At 49.3% G+C, this 22,899-nt stretch overlaps 1 protein-coding gene across 3 annotated transcripts in view; it reads right to left on the reverse strand.

Annotated features, from left to right (window-relative positions):
• Window positions 1-8,031, reverse strand: part of Sqstm1 (sequestosome 1) — a 13,542-nt gene extending 5,511 nt beyond the window's left edge. The window contains exons 1-5 of one of the 3 annotated variants that reach the window (XM_008852249.1): window positions 7,769-8,031; window positions 4,947-5,042; window positions 4,315-4,544; window positions 4,083-4,224; window positions 1,828-1,908 (exon numbers count right to left, since the gene is read on the reverse strand). In XM_008852249.1, coding sequence (XP_008850471.1) covers window positions 1,828-1,908; window positions 4,083-4,224; window positions 4,315-4,544; window positions 4,947-5,042; window positions 7,769-7,973 — 754 coding nt within the window. In that variant the 5' untranslated portion in view covers window positions 7,974-8,031. Of the gene's footprint in view, window positions 1-1,827; window positions 1,909-4,082; window positions 4,225-4,314; window positions 4,545-4,946; window positions 5,043-7,414; window positions 7,438-7,768 lie in introns of those variants that run through there. The other 2 variants (XM_029555617.1, XM_008852250.3) reach the window with 2 other exon arrangements.
• Window positions 8,032-22,899: the final 14,868 nt, after the last annotated feature.

Genomic DNA, 22,899 nt, shown 5'->3' on the forward strand with positions numbered 1-22,899 from the left:
AAAAAAAAAAAGTCAAAGCCACCCCTCCAGCATCCTATCTTCTGGAAACTTTCCTGCCTTGTAGAGCTCTAGGCTCTTCCTAACTCAGTGGCAACTCCACTCACTTCAAAGACCTTTATCCTCCCAGAGGACCACTAAGCAACTCCAAAATTTTCTACTCTTTGAAACAGGAACCCTAGTAATCCTGATATGCCACCAGCATGGCCTGTTCTTATCCAGTGGGAGCCAGAGGGATCTGGGGGGCCCTCCCACAGAGGTCAAAGGCCCAACCATGACCAGAAAGATGGCTGGGAATCAAAACTGTTCAAAGTCTTCACCTGATTTAGTTGTGAGTCCCGCCATGTAGTCCTCCTTTATTTACCAAAGGACTCATTTTTTCAAAATAATTGTTTCCATATGCCAAAATACATATTAAAAATAATTAAGCTGGGTGTGATGACGCACATGGAAGGCAGAGGCAGACAGATCTCTGTCAGATCAAAGCCAGCAGCCTGGTCTCCATAGCAAGTGCCAGGCCAAGTAGGGCTACAGGGAGATCCTGTCTCAAAAAAGACAAAAGTTTTTAATTTTTAAAACCAGGTAGCCCTGGTGCTCGACCATGCCTGAGGACCATTTGTCTCCCATTGAAGCTACCAGCAGCTCTCAAAGTTGGGTGAACATCTCTCAAAACTCAACTGCATCTTCCAAACCTCTACTACATCCCAGAGTGGCAGACAGGTTTGGTCTCCAGCTACAACCAGGCAGATGATCTGCCTCCTTGGAAAGCATCAAGGGCAGTCTACTGTTTTCTCAAGAGCCTCTCACTTCAGTACCAAGGCTACATGTAGTCTGACCCATTTTAACTTTTATATTTATTTTTTGGTGTTGGGAATCAAACCCAGGGCATGAAAAGCATATATTCTGCCACAGAGCCACAATACCCATCCCAACCTAAGTGCATTTCCCCCCTGCTTAAGGAGGAAAAAAAAACCCAGCACTTGGGGGACTGAGGCAGGAGGTATGCTACAAGTTCAAGGCCAGCCTGACCTACTAAAAAGAGTTCTAGGCCAGTCTGGCTGAAGTAAAACTCTTTTCAAATTTGAAAAGATAAACTACCTGCCATTCAAGTCTCAATGCCAATTCTGCGCAGAGAAAATGCAGGCTGTTCCCCCAAATGTAGAAAACCAGGACGGCATGCCTTAGGGCAAGATGGACCTGAAACTTTTTTTTGGGGGGGGGGGGGTCTTTTTGAGACAGGGTCTCCCTGTATCCCTAGCTGACCTGGAACTCACAAGAGATCTGCCTGTCTCTGCCTCCCTAGTGCTGGGATTAAAGGTGTGCACCACCACGCCCAGCTGCCAATATTATTTTTATTATTTTAGCTGCCATGTGGGTGCTGGGATTCACACTCCGGTCTTCTGTAAGAACAACCAGTGTTCTTAACTGCTGAGCCATCTCTCCACCCCCTAAAACTTACTGAATTTTTCAATAAAGCTGACTTGCTGCAAAGACTCAAGTCCCACAGCCAGGCTCTGCACCAACAGTATCACTGTCATGGAGTAAACCCCAACCCCCACCACCACCACCACCACCACCCCCGCCCAAGGGCATGATGAGCCGGCCTCACTCCATGTAGAAATCTCAAGAATTTGTCACAGAATTCAACTTTGAGGCGCCTGTGTTCTAGCCCTTGGCAAAGGTTGATTTTATGCAACAAAGCCTTGCCAGTGTCAAGAGCCATTATCTGCCCTGGCCTCTACAACACTGTGGGTGAGTTGCAAAAGGCCACGCGTACACTGGGTCAACAAGCCTTTGGGGTATCTCAAAGAATCAAGGAACCTCACTCACCCAGAGGGCTGAGGGCAGCTGCCACACTTTCCCCCACATTCTTCAGGAATTTCACACTGGGATCCTCTGATGGACCAGAAGCTGTTGATTTTTACAGAAACAATCATTTTAGTTCTATTTCTATGCCTCTGATACCAATTCACAGTCCTAGAACAATTGTGCCAAGGTTACCATCATCAGCAATCACCACTCCAGGACCCCCTGACCATACTTGGTGCTATCTTCTCTTCCCTCTCACTCTGCACGCTGGTCCCCCAGTGGTCACATCTTGAACCCACTCTGTACTCTGTAACAGGGGCTTAGTGCACTCAGTATGTAAACACTGAACATGTCCTAGGTAAGTTATTTACTTAGAAGCAAACCAGTACCCCAATAGGCAGAGGCAGGGGATTCCCAAGTTCAAACCTAGTTTGGGATACAGTGAGACCATCTCAAAATAAAATAATGAACCCAGTACAGTGGTATGTATGTATATATAGTCACAGTTACTTGGGAGGCTGAGACAGGAGGATCACATTAATCCCAAAAATTTGAGACCAGCCTGGGCAAAAATAAAACAATCTCGGGGCTAGAGAGATGGCTCAGTGGTTAAGAACCCTGAATGTTCTTGCAGAAGACCCAGGTCCGAATCCCAGCACCCACATGGCAGCTAACAACCGTCCTTAACTCCAGTCCCAGGGGATCCGACAGCCCCTTCTGACCTCTGCAGGCATTGCACAACATGGGTGCACTTACCTATATGCAGGCAATACACGCACACATAAAATAATTTTTAAAAACTTTTAAAAAATTATTTTAAAAAATCTCAAAATTTTTTACTGCATTCCTTTTTATGTATGGTGTGTGTATGTACAGACAGACACGTGTGTGCAGGTAACACATATACACCATTCACACCCATGAAGGACAAAGGACAACTTTCAGGAATTTTTTTTTTGGAAGAGTGGGTCTCCCAGTAGCCCCAGCTGGCCTGGACTTCACTACGTAGACCAGGCTGGCTTTGAACTCACAGAGATCTGTGTGCCTCTGCCTCCCGATTAAAGGCACGTGTCACAATGCCAGGCCAGGAGATAGTTCTACCATGTGGGTCCTGGAGATCAAACTCAGGTCATCAGGTTTGACAGCAAACACGCTTATCTACTGAGTCATTACCTGCCCTCAACCTTTTTTTGGGGGGGGGGTCTTCTTGAAATAGGGTCTCCCTGCAGTTCCAACTGGCCTGGAACTCACCATGTAGACCAGGCTGGCCTTGAACTCACAGTCTTCTTGAAATAGGGTCTCCCTGCAGTTCCAACTGGCCTGGCACTCACCATGTAGACCAGGCTGGCCTTGAACTCACAGAGATTCACCTGCCTCTGCCTCCCAAGTGCTGGGACTACAGGCCTGCACCACCACTCCTGGCTTCAAGCTAACCTTTTTAGGTTGTTAGCCAACAATGTGGGTATTGGGAACCAAACCTGGGTCCTCTGCAAGAGCAACCAGTACTCTTTACCACTGAGCCATCTTTCCAGCCCCTCAAAATTAAAAATATAATTCCAGCCCCTCAAAATTAAAAATATAAAAACCAGAATCCCCAAAGTTAATTATGTTAGGGGCCCTGCGCTAACAGCTTTCTACTCTCCTTGAAGAGAAGGAGGAGTGCCAGCAGTATCATTGCCCACCATGTTTAAATTCTTGTCTTTGCTTTTTTTTTTTTGAGACAGGGTTTCATGTAGCCAAGGTTGGCCTTGAATTACTCATCTTTCTGCCTCTACCTAACTGCTGGGATTAGGGGTATATACCATTATGCATGACTTTATGACTGTTTCCTAAGGTTTGAGCAACTTTGGCCCAACTTTCCTGGGTTAACACAAAACAGAATGGAATACATTATAGCAATCTAGCCATCTACCTTCACCTCACAGAAGGGCAGCCTGACAAGGCAAGGAGGGCCATGTGGGTGAATTAGTGGCCTTGGGCATTTAGATACCCATTTCTCATGTAAATACTTCATTTTTGTAGGGTTCTTATGAGGATTAAATGACATAGATGAGGACTGAACAGTGGTAGAGCACTTACCTAGTTATGTGTTAAAGCTCTAGGTTCAATCCCCAGTACTCCTCCAAAACAAAGAAAATGACAAGGGTGACTGTGTATCACCCAGTCCATTGTGGGCACAGCAGGACTTCAGGACATGGGGAAGGTTTGGCCAAAGGCCCATCTGAACTGGCTGGCTAATCTTGACACCCAAAAGCCAGTTCAAACGCCAGCCTCACCTGAATCAGCCGTGGGGCAGCAACGAGTGTCCCCTCCTCGAGGAGGACGTGGGCTCCAGTTCCCTGGTGGGCCCATCTCCCATCCAGGCCAGCCAAAATGCCCGTGTTTCAGCTTCCGAAACCAACGGCTGTGAGAAAAGCCCTGGGCAGGAGAAAATAGATAGGGCAGTGAGCAGTCAGGGTCCCTGGCTCCTGCCACCCTGTACCCACCAAGATCAGAGAACCTACTCACCTCAGAAAGGTGGCCAAAGGGGTTAGGGAAAATGAGCTTGCCATGCTCTTTGTGCAGGCCCTTCCCCTCACAGACACTGCAGAGGTCATAATCTGGGCACACACTGCATTTATAGCGAGTTCCCACCACTGGCCCATTGCAACCATCACAAATCACATTGGGGTGTACCATGCTGCGGGAGGCCTCCTGAGCACATGGTGGGCGATGATCCCGCCGGCACTCCTTCTTCTCTGCAAGGAGAGTAGAAAGCTATTAGGGCAAGGTCCCCGAATCCTCCCCTCCATTCCACTGTTAGCAAGGTTCTGGCCTCATTGGCCAAAGCCCAGTCAGAATTCAGTTGCTAGAGTAACAGCAACTGAACAAACAACTGAAGAATTTCATAGGTGGTTAGAAATCCCAGGCCCCTGCACTTGTTAACAAGCACCCACAACTCAGGTAACAAGGCAGCAAGAAGCCCAGTCTGTATACCTTTGACCTTAGTCCTCACCAAGCTGCCTAAGTTGCTCTCAGCCCCCAGGCACCAAACCCATTCCCTAAAGATAGACTTTGCTTCATTTAGGTCCCTTGTCTCAGAGAACCTCAGATTCCTAAAGGCATTTCTTTGGAACACTTGGCTTCAGGCAGCCCCTCACCTTTAATGTAGATTCGGAAGACATCATCCTTCACATAGGACATGGCCATTGTCAACTCCTCATCACTGGAAAAGGCAACCAAGTCACCGTCCTCATCTAGATTGTTTAAGAACAACACGTCGGGGTTAGGGATGTCCTTCAGTTGTAGAGCACTTTCCCAGCAGGTAAAGAGCCTTGGGTTCTATCCCTAACACTAGAGGGTAAAAAAAAAAAAGCATAGTGGTGTCCAGGTCTCTCAGCTGGGCATATGCTGCTGCAATGCACAGAGACCAATGATAAAGGGATATTTGCAGAGGCTCTAAATACCCAGCCTGAGGGGAAGGGACAAGAAGCAAGAATGTCATTCACTCTGACAAAACCTGGATACTCAAGTGCTCAGCCTGGAGTTTCATGCAGAAGACAGAGCATATTCATAAAGGGCTGGCAACAACAGCAGCTAGCCACCTGCCACTCAGCATCAGGGCCACCTGTCCCCTCTGAAAGCTGCCATCATATGCTATATCTAACCAGGCCCTTGTCCATCTTCAACTGGGAGATCCCAAGCTGGGCTCTGTTCCAAAGAGGCCTAAGGCTTTAGGAATAAAGGAGTAAGTCCATTTGCCTGCTCCCTAATAACCAATGGACAGTCATGTCCTCTCCAATTTGTTGTGCTGTCAAGGTTTTTATTTGTTGTTTTGCTGTTTTGAAATTTGTTGGAGGTTTTCTGTTGTTTATTTTTGGGTTATTTTTGCTTTTTGAAACAAGATCTTGTTCTGCAGCCCTGGCTGGCCTACAACTTATGGACAGCTTCCCAAGTGCTAGAATTATAGCCATGTGCCACCAGTGGTCTTCAAGCACCTTATGCAGGCCAAACCACACTTCTACAGCCTAGATCAAGCCTGTAGGCCACCCCACAGAAGAGCTACCATGTAACAGGTAGCCCAAGAGTACCAACAGCCCAATGTCCATGAACTAAAGACCAGATAAAACATAGCATAGCCATGAAGTACTGGCCAAGCATGCAGCTCAGTGGTAGAGCATTTGCCTAATATACGCAAGGCCCTAGGTTCAATCCCCAGTGCTGAGGGTGAAAAAAACATCAAGTACTGATCAGAGTTACAACACAAATTACCTTGGAACACAGTACTAAGTGAATGAGTAACAAGCCTACATTATAAGATTCATCTGTAGCCCAGCATGGTGGTGCACACCTGTAGTCCCAGAACTTGGGAGGCAGAGGCAGACGGATCTGAGTTCAAGGCCAGCCTGGTCTACATAGCGAGTTTCAGACCAGCTGGAGCTACAGGGAGACCCTGTTTCAAAAAGACAAAAAAGACTCATCTGTATGAAGTGTCCTGAATAGTCAAAACAATACTAGGCTGATGGCTGCCCGAGACTGGGAAGAATAGGGACAACAGACAAAAGGTATAAAATTTACAAAATAGAATTGAATGTGATGGTGGTGCTAGCCTAGCATGCATGAGGCCTTGGATTTGATCCAAATACCACATAAACCAGGCATTGTGGTACATACCTATAATCCTAGCTAGCATTTGGGAGTTGGAGGCAGAAAGATTAGAGATGCAAGTCAGCCTGGCTATATAGTGAGACTATCTGTGCTTTAAAATATTTTTAAAATTTTATGTTTGAGTGTATTGCTTACATGTGTATAAGTGCACCCATGTCTTGCAGTGTCCACGGAGATCAAGAGCAGCAAGTACTCTTAATCCTTGAGCCACCTCTCCAGTCCCCTATCTCTGCTTTAAAACAAAACAAAACGAGTCTGGAGAAATTGCTCAGCAGTGAGGAGCACTGGCTGCTCTTACAGAGGACCTGGTTCGGTTCCCAACACCCACATGGATCTCCAGTTCCACGCAATCTGACACCTTCTGGTTTCCTGGTCTCAGTAGGCACTGCATGCACGTCGACACTTACATACATATAAGTGAAACACAAAGACACATAATTCAAATAAAAAAATTTTAATTTTATATACTTCAAAAGGGTGATCTGCACCATACAAAGGTTATAATCAAAGTCACACGGAAAAAAAGTGGCCAGGGTTGGTGGGCACCTGTAATCCCAGCAGTGGGAAGATGAGGCAGGAGGATCAGGGTTAGAGGCCAGTCTTGAGAGTTCAAGGTCAGCCAGGCTTCGTGGCTCAGAATCTAAACAAACAGCCAACCTGGCAGGCTGACGCCTTCCTCAAGAGGTCCCCACCCTGTCCCCTCCCAGGGGCGGCCCTCGCCACCTCCCTCTCCGCAGCCACAACTTCTGGCTCCACCCCTTGCCGCCGGTCTGAGCTAGTTCCGGAATTCCGAGGACGTTGGAGCAGGCCCCTGCCCACCGCGCCTGGCCGCCGGCTTTCCACTCACGGTCTCCAACCCGCCCTCCCACACGGGCCCCGCACCCGCCGCGGCTGCCCTGCGTCACTCTCCCCGCCCTTCCTCCACGTCGGCCGTCGCAGCCCGTCCGAGGCTTTAACTGACCACCACTTGGCGTTCGCAGGCCCCGACTCGGCAAGCTCCAGACGTCAGCTGTAACCCGAGTGGCCGCCTGACCACCCTGTCCCCGCGGGGAGCCAGAGGACGCCCCGCCGCGTCCTGGCCCAGATCTGCTACATCACGGCCGGGAAGGGGGCGAGGTCGTTCCCAGCGCGGGAAAAGCCGAGGCGAGGACGAGGCTGGCGCCCAAGGCCCGGCAGGCGACGCGAGCAGGCCCCTAAGGGGAGCGGCCCTCTCCCCGGTCCTGAGGCGTTCGGCCCCGGCAGTCCCGACCCTCCGTCATCACCCGGAAGGTCCAGCAACCCCGCCCCGGCCCCGCTAGCGTCCCGCCCCGCTCACCGCGGTAGTGCGCCTGGAAGCCGCCAGGCCTCAGCGCCGGGAATAGCACGGCCAGCCGGCTTAACAGCCGCTCGCAGGGCCCCGGGCGGGCCGCAGCCTGGGCCTCCGCCTCAGGCTCCGGACTGAAGCAGAAGCTGAAGCGGCGTATCTCGCGGGCCGCTTCCTCCTTGCCCAGAAGATAGGCCTTCACTGTGACCGACGCCATAACTATGAATTTGGTAGCGAGAGAACAGCTGGGCAGGGGCGAGCGCCGGCGCCTGGCTTTTATGGCAAAGGCGAGAAGCCCCGCCCCGCCCCCTGGGGCGGGGCCTATTTCTGCTCCGCCCCTCCCGGCCTGCAGGGCTGTTACGGACCGGCCGCCTGGTCAGGGCCCCCACCACTGCTGTGGCCTCCAGACATCTGTCCCCCTTACTTCCAACTCCCTTCGCTCTACTCCCAGCGTCCCCGGGACCCCAAGAGGGCGGCCTAGCCTCTGCCCGTGGGAGAAAGGGCTGGCAGGGGTACTATCCTAGGCCCCTCCCAGACTTGGGCCTGGCTGTGACTCAGCAGTGTAGTCCCCAGCCGTGGGGGATGCCCCGCTCCAATGGAGGGAGGCCACTCCGTGGTCACGGCAAGCCAAAACAAGCTGACTCCCAGGATGCCGTTCTTACCTTCCCAAGCCAGGGAGGCAGCCCACCCGATTCCCTCACCCTAGTATCCACCAGGACCAGCCCCTGACTGGATTAAGGGAAACCAAGCTCCACCCCACTCCAACACTCCCCCACCCCCGCCTCAGGTCAGACCTGAGCATTTGTGAAGCTCCCAGTTTAACAAGGTTCAGGTTGAGAGATGTTGCTGGTCAAGGGCTTCAGAGTTCTTGCAAATATTCCCCAACCCCGTGCTCCCCCCCCCACCTCCATAGACACCCTGCTGGAGGGCCGGCCAGGGCTTCGTGAAGCCATGAGTGGGCACTAAGTATTCAATGTCTCCCAAGACACAGCTCACAATCGCCCACACCTGTCAGCACAAGATCCAGGGGGTGGGTCTCAGGCCTGTTGGCCTTCTTGACAGCCAGAGGGATCAGAATGCCTGCCCTCCAACTAGGAACCAAGAAATAGCACTTAGCCAGTTCTGTGGCACAGACCTATAATCACAGCTGTTTGAGAGGCTGGCCCAGAAGGATACTAAGTTCAAGATCTGCTTGAGCAACTTTGTAGTTTAGTTGTTAAACTGACACACCTGGGTTGAGGGGCCCTCAGCTAGGGAATTGCCTCCTTTCCACTGGACTGTGGCCATTGTCTGTAGGGAATTTTCTTGATTTTTGAGAGATGTGGGAGGGCCCAGTCAGGGGTGGTGCCACCCCGGGCAGGTGGGCCTGTGTTGCATAAGAAAGCAGGCTGAGCAGGGGCCAGGGGAGCAAGCTAGTAAGCAGCATTCCATCATGGCCTGTGCTCCAGCTCCTGCTTCCAGGTTCCTGCCCTGAGTTTCTGTCCTGGGCTTCCTCAGTGATGAACGGTGACCTGGGAGATGTAAACCAAATAAACTCTTTCCTCCCCAAGTTGGTATTGGTCAGAGTGTCACATCAACTGAAGGCAAACTAGGACAGTGTCTCAAAATAGAAATCCCAGAAGTTGGGAGGTAGAGGGAAAAGGATCAGGAGTTCAAGGCCAGTGTTGTCCCCTTGAGGCTTTGTCTCAAAAATAATAATAATAATAATAATAATAATTGCCAGGAGTGATGATGCATGTTTTTAATCCCAGCACTTGGAGGCAGAAAGCAGGCAGGAATACCTCTATGAGTTCATGGCCAGCCAGGTCTACATATCAAGTCCTAGGCTAACCAGGGTTTCATAGTGATACCGTGTCTCAAATAAATAGATGTGAACAGACTAAGGAGCTCAGTGGAGATGTAGCACAATGGGGTCATATATGTAACATCTTAGGTTCAACCCTCAGTACCCAAATCCAAAACAGAAAACCACTGCTTTATGTAATAAAAGTGACCTGGAGCTGGGTATGATGACACACACTTGTAATCCCAGCACTTGGGAGGCTGAGTCATTCTAACTCAAGGCTAGCTTGGGCTTGTATAGCAAGACATGGTTTTAAAAGAAAAAAAATGATTTCTTAGAAAGATCCATAAGAAACAGGGCAGATTGGGGTCAGGGGCTGCTTGGATCAATGTGGACCCAAAGGAACGTCACCCTATGAGGCCTCCCAGACATGGTCCTGTCTATGGGACTGAGACTTGCTGAGTGAAGCTCTTGGTAGGAGGGTGGGCTGGGAAGAGGTTGAGCCTAGGTCATCTCCCAGGGGCAGGGGTCTCTAGACCTGCTTCCCAGGGCCCCGTTCCTGGTACTCCCCTTCTCCCTGGGCCTCTCCAGGGTTTGGGTTGTGGGAGGAGAAAACCCTTAAGTGTTAGGAAAATTCAAGGGTAGTTATTTGCTGTGGAGCACAATGTAGTCTGGTCACAAGTGTCACTGCTCCTTCCCAGAGGGCTAGAAGACTTACAACTCTGCCCTGTCCTATCAAAGACAGCCCCCTCTTAGGCCTCTGCCTCCATCCAGCTGGTAACCCAGGAAAATGACCCCTCTGCCTGCTAGACCTACTGCCATGCAGGTAGAGTTGGGACAGGAAGCCGGCAGCTAGACAGAGCTGAGGACAGGTGCCTGCCCAGCATGACTCAGCAGTCTAGTGGCCTGAGAGCCTCAAAGCTTCAGGCAGGCCAGCTTCCTGTGGGGCATCTGAGCCGATGGGGGAAGCACCAGGAACTCCATTGCTCAGAGACCAGTGAGAGAAAGAGAATGCTAGAAAATGGGGCCCTAGAGAAGCTGGCCTAGAGACTTCTGCCCCTGGGAGATGCCCTGAGTTCCAGTTTTTCCCAGCATGCTCTGCTGCCCAGAGAGCAGCCCAGGCTCTCTCTGACCAGTCAGGGAGGTAAACAAGGCAGTGGCTGGGGAACCCCCCCTGGCAGGGCCCTCTCTGCTTGCTGTGGTCAGGTGGCCTGGCCTGCTGTGAGTCAGAGTCCCATGATCACCATCATAGCAGGAGGGATCCCTGCTGCTGCCTTCTAGTCCAGTGCCAATAGACAAGATGGAGAAGGGCCTTGGGGTCTCTGCAAGATGAGCTTTCAGAGGCCAAGGCTGCCAGTACAAATTCGACCTGGCCTCTTACCAAAGTCTGATGTCTTTCCCATGAGTCCACTGGCCCCTTCCCCACCCTCTGGAGCACAGAATGTCACTGGAGGAAAGGTGAAAGCCTGGCACCCGAGTTCTGAGACAGTGCTATTGACCTGACCTGCCATCTTTGAGTAGGTGACTAGCCTCATGTTTAAAATGGGTCAGGAGTGGGAGGACCTGAGCTGCCCCACATCCCCACCTGGGATGCCCCACAGGTGTGCTAATTATCTGACTTTGGGGGGTGTAAGCTACCAGAGAAGTCAAGGAGGAAGCCATGAGGCAGTAAAGGAGGGGGAGTTTGATGTGGCAGAGTAGGGGACACAGAAGAGACCTAAGTCAAAAGGTTCTGAGAGAAAGTCAAGAGTGATCAAGGAGCTAAGGAGCTCTGAATTTGCTTATTCCTGTCTGGTGTGTTGTCACTATCTACTTAGGGTCCCCACCCCATGACTTGACAATGGTTTTCTCAAGTACAATTGATGCCCTTTTGGGTGTGGAGTCAAGTGTCCAGATGGGCACTGGTCAGCCGAAGCCAAGGCCACAGGGGAGTCAGCCTGAGCTGCTCTGGGCCACATTAAAGAGACTGAGGGTCACAGGGGCAGTGTTCCTCTAGACCCCAGCTCCACTTACAGCATAGGATGAGTTTCTTTGTGGAGATGCTACTACAGCCACTCACACTGGAGTGACATACCCCAAGTTCCTAGTCATGCCCAACTCTTTCCTCCAGGTGCATTTTACTAGGTTCTTCTCTCTGTCCAGAACCCTTTCCTTCTTCAGCTTTGAATGGCAGTTTCCCATCCTCAAAGTCACCTCCTCAGTAGGGCCTGCCCTGGCCACCCCCTGGAAAACACCTCCAAGTACCCGGCTTCAGCTTCTTTTACTCCCTTCCCACCACTTTCTTTTATACCCCCCCACCTTTTTGAAAGAGGCAGGGATGGAACCCAGGGCCTCCCCTCATGACCATTAGCACTCTGCAGCCCCAGCCTCTCTCTTTTTAAAAACACTTTAAAAATTTTATTTTCATTTTATGTGTATAAGTGTTTTGCCTACATGTTTTATTTTAATTTTATGTGTATTAGTGTATTGCCCATGTGTGTTAAGTGCACCCATGTTGTTGTGCAGTGCCTGCGAAGGACAGAAGAGGGAGTCGGATCCCCTGGAACTGGAGATATGGATGGTTGTTAGCCATGTGGGTGCTGGGATTCAACCCAGTTCTTCTGCAAGAACAGCCAGTGCTCTTAACTACTGAGCCATCTCTCCAGCCCCCAAGTGCCTTCATGTTTATAAGCGCAGCATGTGGGCCACGGGAGTCCGAAAGGGAGTCAGATTTCCTAGAACTGGAGTTAGAAGGGGTTATGAGCTGCCATGTCAGTGCTGGGAATGGAACCCAGGTCTTCTGCAAGAGACCACCAAGCCATTTCTTCACACCCCCCCACCACACTTTAGCCCTTCCTTGCAGAAGTCCAAGTATGAGGTGTCAGAGGCTATGAGACAGAAGGGGGACATATCCTAAAAATCTTTCTGAAAGAAAAGGGTGATATGGAATGGCAAGTTATTGGAGCAATGGAGCCCAAGGAGCCTAGCCCCTGGGCAAAAAGGCCAAATCTGTTCCTCTGGAGTTGAACTGTCTGCACGGATGAAAGAGGGCTGCAGGGCTGGGAGCTCCTCTCCAAAATGAATTGGCATGGGGCTGGGAGGAGGCCGAACCCACAGGGTTCAGACCAAGGACCAAGGCCAGGCCATTCGGGGAAACAGATCACAAAGCTGGGCGCCCCAAGTACGCAGAAACTCTCCTAGCGGGAACGCAACTGGAACTGCAGCCCGGGACGATGACCCTGACCCTGAAAGAATGCGAGCCTGATCGCCAGCCAAGGGCGGAGGAGGAGCCCTGGAGGGAGGGCCGCAGGCCGCCTGGGGGAGCCTTTGGGTCCACTGCACTGGGATGGCTCCTTCCAACTGAAAATGCAAGCTGCTTGGGGTGCGTGGGGAGGCCAACCTGGTTTTCCTCTGCTTAGTCGGAGCAAGGCCCCTGGTCTACTTTCTCTGTGTTCAAGAAGTGGAACCTCCCCTGGTTCCCTATCCTGAGTGTCCCACTCTTAGGCTCGGGGTTCTGAGGCTCAGAAAAGGGTTGGAACCAGGATCTGATGGCCTCACCCTCTTGCCAGGCCTTCGTCCATCACCCCTTAACCTAATACCTACCCTAGGGGGCTGATTGGGGTCCCCAAAGCTGGGGGCTAGGCTATGGAAGATTCTGGAAAGGTAAAAGCAGAGCCAGGAGGAATCAGGAAGTAAGGACTGTATGATTACCCAGTTTGAGGCAGCTGGAAGGTGCCTAAGCCTGGAGGGACTATGGAGGGGTGGCAGTTAGGGGACAGGAGAGCAGGGTTGCCCTCTCTAGGGAGCGTCAGTGCCAGAAGGTGCAATGGCCCAATGCACAAAGCCAGGGAAGGGACTCAGAATTCCCCAATACCCACGGGATGAATGTCAAGAATCCTACCCTGTCCTGCTCCCAGAATTCTGTGCACAATCCATCTGTACTCCTGAACTCTGGTGCCCACTTCCAGACCAGCTCTCCTTTCTCCTCACTTTTCCTCCTGGGAGGCTTAGCTCCTCCGTGCCCCTGTGTCATTGTTTCACCCCAGTTGTGGCACCCCTTTGCTTGGCTCATGTTCCTGAGCTGGCACATAGAGGAACCCTATGTGAGGTGCCTGGGTGCTAAACAAATGTTAGACTAAACATATAAGGGACAGTTGGGCCTGGTGACACAGAACTGTGATCCCACCTGCTCCAGGAGGCTGAGGCAGGAGATTCATAAGCTCAGGGCCTTAGTGAAATCCCTTCTCAAAATAAAAAAATGGAGTGAGAGATGGCTCAGTGGTTAAAGACATACATCACACTAAAATTAAAGAGGACACTGTGGCCTTTGCTGTGGACTACACTTTTCCACTAGGCCTAATATACCAGACTGAAAGTCAAAATGGAGTCAGCACCTTGTGGAGATCAGAGGACAACTTTTGGGAACTGGTTCTTTCCTTCTACCACGTGGGTTGTGTGGATCCAACACAGGTCATCAGGTTTGGTGGCAAGTACCTTTACCCAATGAGCCATCTCACTAAACTTTTTCTTTTGATACAGGGTCTTACTATGCAGCCCTTACTGGAATTTACATATTGGAACTCACTAGGTAAACCAGGCTGGCCTGAAATGCACAGAGATCCACCTGTCTCTATTTCTTGAGTGCTGGAGTTACAGATGTGGGACAGCAGGCCTGGCTCGTTTAGTTTGGATCCATTGCACTGAAGAGTACTGACTACTGTCTCCTAGACCCCAGGCCTGTTCCAGAGTTCCAGATGGTGTTGAAGGTCACCATGATAATGTTCAGAAGCCCATGGCCATGCCCTCCCTCTCGCTCAAACCACCAGTGGTTCCTGTTGACTGTATTCCTAATAACCACAATAACAGCATTCATGCATCTTTTATGCTGGTCACATTCTGAATTTTACATATATATATATATACATACACAAAGTCAACCTTCTCCCGTAATGTGAGACCATGTGATTAGTTCCGGCCAAGAAGGACCTGAGACTGTAAAGCCAAGCAGAGCACTTCTTTTTTTTATAAAAAATATTTTATTATTATTATTTTTTTTTTGATATGAGTACATTGCCTGCATGTATGTAAGTGCACCCATGTCATACAATGCCCACGGAGTTCAGAAGAGGGTGTCGAGTCCGTTGAAACCGGAGTTACGGATGGTTGTTAGTTGCCATGTGGATACTGGGAATTGAACCCAGGTCTTCTGCAAGAGCAGCCAGAGCTCTTAACTGCTGAATCCCTAGCCACTAGATCTCCCTAGCCACTAGAACGTTATTTTGGGAATACAGTGTTTCAGTTTAAATCCCAGTAGTTTCATCTAATTATTTGGTTTGGAAAATATGATATAATGGCTTTGGGCTTTTTTGTGCACAAAGTGAATTAGATTGGATTATATCAACATTGGGGCTCTTCTCACATACGTAATCGCAGCAAGTACAAATTTCTGGAAATAGGACATTGGTACCCACTCCCACATGGGATTGTTTCAAGCCCAAACTCAGAGGTTATTATTTTTATTTTATGTGTATGAGTGTATTGCCTGCATGTATGTGAGTGCACCCGTGTTGTGCAATGCTGAGGAGGTCAGAAGGCTTCGGATTCCCCTGGAAGTGGAGTTAAGGACAGTTCATAGCCGCCATTTGGGTTCTGGGAATTGAACCCAGGTCATCAAAGCACTTCTTTATTTGCTAATGCCAAAGCTTCTAGAACTTGCTTTCTTTTGCCAGGGAAGCCTGCACTGTTCCAGCAGCTATCCCTGGAGCCTGGGCAGAAACCGGAATGAATAGTGCCATCAGCAGCCCTTGATGGACATGCAGCTTTGACAAGTACAACTTTATTATATCACAGAAACAGCTTTCACCGCATTCCATTCCAGACCTTTTCCTAGGTGCCTATTTGGGAAAGAAAGCTTTTTCTCTACCTACTTACGTCTTATTTTGGAAGACTATGAACTTTTAAAAAATTATTTACGTTGTGTTTGTGTGTACACACATGCTCCATGTGCCACAGCACTTGTGTGATTAGAGGACAACTTTGAGGAGTTGGTTGTTTCCTTCCACCATGTAGGTCGTCCTGGGACTCAAAACCAGGTCATCAGGCTTGGCAGCAAGTGCCTCTACCCTCTGAGCCATCTCACTGTTATATAGCAAATTAATAGGAGGCATTATGGGAAATAAATGGCTGTTAGGAAAGATAGTATGACTTGTGAATTCCTCTGTGAGACTGTTCATTTGGGTATGGCCTGGACTTCTCTGGTGTTAAGACTCTGAGATTCAATCTTTTTCTTGTTTCCAGTGAGAACAATCACACCAATATCCTTTTGGGAGATTCTCCTTTTAGGCACTTGACAAAGCCCAGGTAAAAAGTTTGTTCTCAGTTGAATGTGGGAATGCATGACTTTAATCCCAGTGCTCTGGAGGCAGAGGAAAGTGGATTTCTCTAAGTTCTAGGCCAGACTGGCCTATGTAGCAAGTTCCAGGCCAGCCAGGGCTACACAGTGAGATCCTGTCTCAAAAAGAAAAAAATAAAAATAAAAGCCTGTTCTCAAATGTCTTAGCTCAAAATAATTTTTTTTCAACTTTTTTTTTTTTTTTTTTTTGAGACAGGGTCTCCTTGTAGCCCCAGCTGTCCTGGAACTCACTATGTAGACCAGGCTGGCTACTCACAGACATCCACCTGCCTCTGCCCCCTGAGTGCTGGGATTAAAGGCGTGTGCCACCATGCCTTTTTAAAAGAAAGTTCATTGAGAATTTCATATAAGGTGCATATAAGGTGTTTTGATCGAATCCACGCCCACTCTCTCCCCTCCAACACCTCCCATATCTCCCCATCACTTTTTCTGACAACTGTGTGTACTTACTTTCCTTTCTTTCATTTTATTTATTTAAATGGGGCTTTTTGCTGCTCTAACATTACCCCTCTGAAGAGGTAACCCTACAATCTTTTAGGGATTAGATAACAGTTCCCAAACATTTTTGGCCTTTGGAACAGAGTATGTTGTTAAGGGGCCCAAGGACATTTTGACTTTTAGCCAAGAAACTGACTACTTTTCTTTGGGGTCTTTTTTGCCCTAACTGCCTAGCCAATAGCCAATTCCCCTCCTATTTTTTTTTTTTTTTTTTTTTGGTCTTTTTGAGACAGGGTCTCCCTGTAGCTCCAGCTGTCCTGGAACTCACTATTTAGACCAGGCTGGCCTTGAACTTACAGAGATCTGCCTGTCTCTGCTTCCCGAGGGCTGGGATTAAAGGTATGTGCCACCATGCCCGGCCCTACCTCCTATTCTTATCACACCATGCTCTGAAGAGGTTACCGAAATTGCTGATAGGGTATCAGGATGCAGACTGCTCTGGCTTCTTCCATGCTGAACAGGGATGTAGGGTGAGGCAATTGGGGTACCTCTTCAGTGGGTCCATCTAAAAGACTCCCAAATTGCATAATTCTTATCACCAAGTGGAGGCAGGAGCCATGCTCTCAGGCAGTTCCCTGCATTTTCAGCCCCTGTGCCAGAGGGAGGGCAGAACCTGGCACTCTCTGGCAGTGTACTGAGATCACCTCAAAATAATTTCTACTCCACAATGGTGTAAAGGGGTATTCTGGACCCCTTCACCAACAACAGCCCCTCTCTGGTCTCCTGGCTTCTTCTCATTCTTGGCAGTCCCTCTTCTTGCCTGCCTGAAGGATCATTTTGATGATGTAAGTATAAATTCTAGGTCCCACTTCTCTTGCTGTCTTTGGATCTCAGGCACAGCTTCCACAACAAAACCCCAAATAAGCCAGTGCATACCTGTAATTGCAACACATGGGAAGTGGAAGCAAGAGGATCAAGAGTTCAGGGCTGGCCTTGGCTACATAGTAATTGGGGGGAAAAAAAAAAAAAAAGCCTAAATAAATCCCAAAGTGTAGGTCTGCAGAGCTCCTACACAGGCCCAGGGATACTTTAAGATTTATTTACATATGCTGGGCCACCATTGGCTGCCTATTTCAAGATCACACCTCCTCTCCCCAGGGAGGCCCTCTGCCCTTCCAGGCATGGTAAGCTTTCTCCCTTATAACCTCTCCAAACCCTGGTGGACCTTGCCTCTCCAGCATTGAGCACGATGGACAGGTTGTGTCAGGGCAGTGACCAGATCAGCATCAAAGCATTCATGTTTGTATTTTTTGTTTGGCTTGATTTTTGTTTTTAGAGATAGTCTTTACTCTGTAGGCCAGTCTGGTCTATAATTCACTATACAGCCCAAGTTGGTCTTGAACTCAAAATAATCACCCATGCAAACTTAGGCAGACAAAAACCCAGCACAGAACTGTGGATGTGAACTGTAAGCCCCAATCTTAGTGGAAGAACTATTGGCTGCTGATTACTGCTGAGTGAGGAAGAGCTGATCTTCTTGAAGGGAGAGACTCTAGATAGGCTAACTAAACCCTGGTGAATGAACTTGCACTGAGGGATATCTCGGTACACTAACTTTACATAATAGGCCTGAACTAAAATGACAGAATGTATGAACTCCCTGCGGGGGTGTGGTGGGGAGCATGCCAAAGGGGATAGGAGGGGTATAAAGATGATTTTCTGTATGAAATACACAAAAATTCAATAAAAAGTTAAAAGGAAAGAAAAAATTAACCAAAAACAATCCTCTTACCTTAGCCTCCCAAGTGCTGGGATTACAGGCATGCATCACCATTAAAAAAATTTCTAGCTGGGCGTGGTGATGCATGGCTTTAGTCTCAGCACTTGGGAGGCAGAGGTAAGCAGATCTCTGTGAGTTAGAGACCAGCCTGGTCTAGAAAGTGAGTTACAAGCCAGATGGAACTATAGAGAGACCCTGTCTCAAAAAAGGTCAAAAAGGGCCATGGTGGCCCAACGCCTTTAGTCCCAGCACTCAGGAGGCAAAGGTAGATGGATCTCTGTTGAGTTCAAGGCCATCTTGGTCTACATAGTGAGTTCCAGGCCAGCTGGGCTACAGGGAGACCTGGTCTCAAAACGACCAAACAAAAAAAAATCTTTTTATTTATCCTTGGACAATTTCATAAATGTATACATTAATTATATCCATCCGTACTTCCTCTTTCCATCCCCCAGCCACACATCTCCCAGTATGTCTCCCTCCCACCTTTGCCACCATTTTTTAAAAAAAGGATTTAATTTTTTTTATGTTCTATTTTTATTTTATGTGCATGAGTGTATTGCCTGCATGTGTGTAAGTGCACCCATGTTGTGCAATGCCCGCAGAAGTCAGAAGAGGGTGTTGGATCACCTGGAACTGGAGTTAGGATGGCTGTTAGCTGCCATATGGATTCTGGGAACTGAACCCTGGTCCTCTTCAAAAGCAGTCAATGCTCTTAACCACTGAGCCATCTCTCCAGCACTGACCTTGAAGTTTTTTTTTTTTTTGGTCCCTGTAGTCCCAGCTGTCCTGGAACTCACTATGTAGACCAGGCTAGCCTTGAACAGAGATCTGCCTGCCTCTGCCTCCCAAGTGCTGGGATTAAAGGTGTGCACCACCACGCCCGGCGACCTTGAAGTCTTAATCCTCTCACCTCCTTCTAAATGCTGGGATTCCAGATACATCCCATCATATCTCATAGACCTATGTTTTGAAAGATGCTGTGTTACAAGAAGAATATTGAAATATAAATGTCAAAATTATGTTTTATTTTAGCAGAAGTTGTGGCCATGTACAAAAACAAAAAGTATTAATTCTATACAGATTTCTCCCAGAATGTGAGTTCATCCTGCAAGTTTCAAATGACAGAGTCTCCCTGTAGCCCCAGGTGCCCTGGGATTCTCTATGTAGACCATAGACCTGGCCTGGATCTCACAGAGATCTGCCTGCCTCTGCCTCTCAGGTACTGAGATTAAAGGTGTACCCCACCATACCCAGTATAAATAGATCTTGAAAGCTATGGGTCTGGAGAGATGGCTCAGGGGTTAAGAGCACTGACTGCTCTTGCAGAGGACCAGAGTTCAATTCCCAGCAGCCATATGGGTGGCTACGAACAGTCCTTAACTCCAGTTCCAGGGGAATCTGAAGCCTTCTTCTGACCTCTGTGGCAATGTGCAACAAGGGTACACTCACATACATAGAGGCAATAGACTCATATATATAAAATAAAAATAAATAAATAAAAAACAATGATAGAGCTGGGCGTGGTGGCGCACGCCTTTAATCCCAGCACTTGGGAGGCAGAGGCAGGCAGATCTCTGTGAGTTTGAGGCCAGCCTGGTCTACATAGCAAGTTCCAGGTCAGCTGGGGCTACAGGGAGAACCTGTCTCAAAAAGACAAAAAAAAAAAGCCATGATAGAGAAATATGTGTGCTTCCTTATGAACTTATTAAATTGTGAAATTTAGGGTCAGGACTAATATCAGAAATATGAAGTTACAACTGTAAATCTGCCTGCCTCTGCCTCCCAAGCATCACGTATTTTTTAAAAAATATTTTATTATTATTTTTTTTTTATGTGTATGAGTGTATTGCTTGCATCTGTGTAAGTACACCATGTCACACAACGCCCATGGAGGTCAGAGGAAGTTGTTGGATTCCCCGGGAACTGGAATTATAGATGTTAGCTGCCACATGGGTGCTAGGACTCGAACCTGGGTCCTCTGCAAGAGCAGTCAGTGCTCTTAACTGCTAAGCTATCTCTCCAGCCCTGCATCACCTATTTTTAAGAATAATTCTGTTATTTTTATGAATATGAATATATTGTCTGCATGTATGTAAGTGTACCCATGTCATGCAATGCCCATGGAGGTCAGAAGACACAAATCCCCTAGAACTGGAGTCATTGATAGTTGTTAGCTGCCATGTGGATGCTGGGAACCAAACCCAGGTCCTCTGCAAGAGCAGTCGGTGATTCTACTAGACTCTGCTGCTCCCATTCATAATTAAAGGACATATCAAGTTTCACTTAGAGTATGCGGAAAACATAGGTAGATTTTTTTTTTTTTTTTTCCTCAGCTCACTCAGCTCCTAGACCTCCCCAGGGCTGGGCCCCTTAGACCACCTCCAAGAGTTGTCCCAGAAAATCTCCAGGAAGACAAAACAGGCTAAAGGCTGGCAAATAAGCTCAACACAAAAAGGCATTTTTCACCATGTGGGAAGCAAAACAAAAGTTGAAAGGCTCACAGCCAGATTTTGTAGAAAAAGCAGGACTTTTCTGTGCCTATGTGGCTCCATCTTCCAAGTGGGTGGGTCCTCAGGTACCTGAAGGTGACCCTCAGGTAAAGGTGTATCCCAGCTGAAGGGCAGCAGGCAGAACCAGGAAATGTCTAGAGGGGTGGCAGGCAGGCCCAGATTAATTAATTACAAGGGCACAGGGTAGTGGGAAGTAGGTGCCAGGTAACAGCTGCCCTGTTTCAAAGGGAGAAGGCTGGGGGTAGACAGGCTGCTGTGAGGGTCCAGTGCTGGGACACCAGCTCTCCCTCACTCCACGGTCCTGTTTCTGTAAAGGCCCTGCTCCCCAGACATCACAGCAGAAGTCTGGACCTTCATGGGCTTTCTTCATTCCTGCTCTCCTACTCCACGGTATTACTATAGGGAAGAATTGGTCCCTAACAACACCCTTTTTTGAGACATGATTTCACTATGTAACCCTGCTGGACTTGAACTCGCTATGTAGCCCTGGCTAGCCTGGAACTCATAGAGATCTGTCTGCCTCAGCCTCCTGAGTTCTGGGGTTAAAAGTATGACTGCTGTGCCTGGAAAAAAAAAAATTTTTTTTTTTTTGTTTAGTTGATTTTTGGTAGTACTGAGACTGGAATCAAGGGCTTACTGCATGTGCTCACCACCTTGCTACACCTTCAGCTCTGACATGCCTTTGTTGTTGTTGCTTTTAAATTTTTATTTGTGTGTGTGTGTGTGTGTGTGTATGTGTGTGTACGTGTCTGCCATGTGTGTGCAGGTAGAAGTCAGAAAAGGGTATCAGATCCCCCATCCTCCCCCGCCCCCCCTACGAACAGGAGTTAAGGGTAGTTGTGAGCTACCTGATGTGTGTGGGAACCAAATTCATGTCCTCTGGAAGAGCAGTAAATGCTGGTAACTGCTAAGCCATCTCTCCAGCTCCTTGTTGTTTGTTTGTTTTCTTGACACAAGGTCTCTTTGTAACCCCAGCTGGCCTGGAACTTGCTGTGTAGCCCCGGCTGGTCTCAGTCCTATGGTTGATTTTTTGGGTTCTGCCTCTGGAGTGCTGACATTACAGGATTTTTTTAAAAAACAACATTAAGACTTTATATAACATTCAAAATGAAAAACTGCTATCCTTTGCCACAAATAGAAGATGCCTGTGAAAACACAGGAAAACAAACGGAACCGGTTTCCTACAGAAGGCTCCCAACTTGGCCAGCTGTGGAGATGAGGCGGTGCTCTCCCCTGAGTTTCTCTGAACTGTCAAACGGTGGCTTTCAGGCTAGCCTTGGCCTGGGTGGCTTTGCTCTCAGGAGAGGAGCTTCCGGAAACGCTTACCCGGAGGCTGCGAAGGACTCATCCTTTACTGTTTGCCCCATTCCTGGTTCCCTCAGAGGCCTGGGAGAAAGTCTGCTATTAGTCCGGTGTGAAGGTGTTGTTAGAAATCAGCAATAAAGGCTGAGGCTGCCGCTGTAAAATTAGGAGCCAGGACTTTGCTTCATCCGTTGGACCTGGCTGCTCCCTCCTCCAAACTGCAGGTTGAGCCTGTCTCCTGCCCACGCCATGCCTGGCACCCAGGAAACTAGCCGGTTGGGCCCTGGTGGGTGCTCTACACCTACAAACAATGGATCTTTTACTCCTTCTGGAGAGCGGCCCATTGTCCTTATGGTACCGAGTAGGAGCGCCTCCCCCGTCCGCAGATACCCCAGGCTCCCTGGAGAAGCGCCCTGGGAAGAGCAGTACTGGTGGGCGCAGGAGGGTCAGCGGCCACTCCTGGTCGCACCTCCCAGCTGGAGACAAGCCTGCCATGCCGGTCCCCTCTCGTTCCTAGATGCTCTCAGCCCTAGAGAAGGGTCGGAAGGCCCCCGAGAAAAATGCAAGTGAGGTTCAGGTCTGGGTGCTGGGAGTCGGTCGTGGGAGGGTACAGAAAGGAGACTCGCAGGCACCTCCACGTCTGTCCCTGCGCCACGGGAGAACCTCACAATGGCCCTCGCCTGGACTTACGGAGGCGGGAGCCCTGCACGCACCGAGCCCCGCACGCACCAGCTCGCGTGGGCCGCTGTCCAGAGCCGGGGCTGCGGGCATCCTGGGCGCTGGCCTCCCACCCCGCCCCCTCGCAGCGACCGCGGCGGCGCGTGATGCGGCCCCTTTAAATCCCGGCCGCCCCGCCCTGCGCAGTCGACTCCGCGGCCGCTCAGGATCCAGGCCGGGCCCCGGCTCCAGCCGCCCAGCCCGGCCCGGCCCGGTCCGGCC

Source organism: Nannospalax galili, unplaced genomic scaffold, assembly GCF_000622305.1.
Source record: "Nannospalax galili isolate Female #2095 unplaced genomic scaffold, S.galili_v1.0 scaffold1206, whole genome shotgun sequence".
Classification (NCBI taxonomy): Eukaryota; Metazoa; Chordata; class Mammalia; order Rodentia; family Spalacidae; genus Nannospalax; species Nannospalax galili.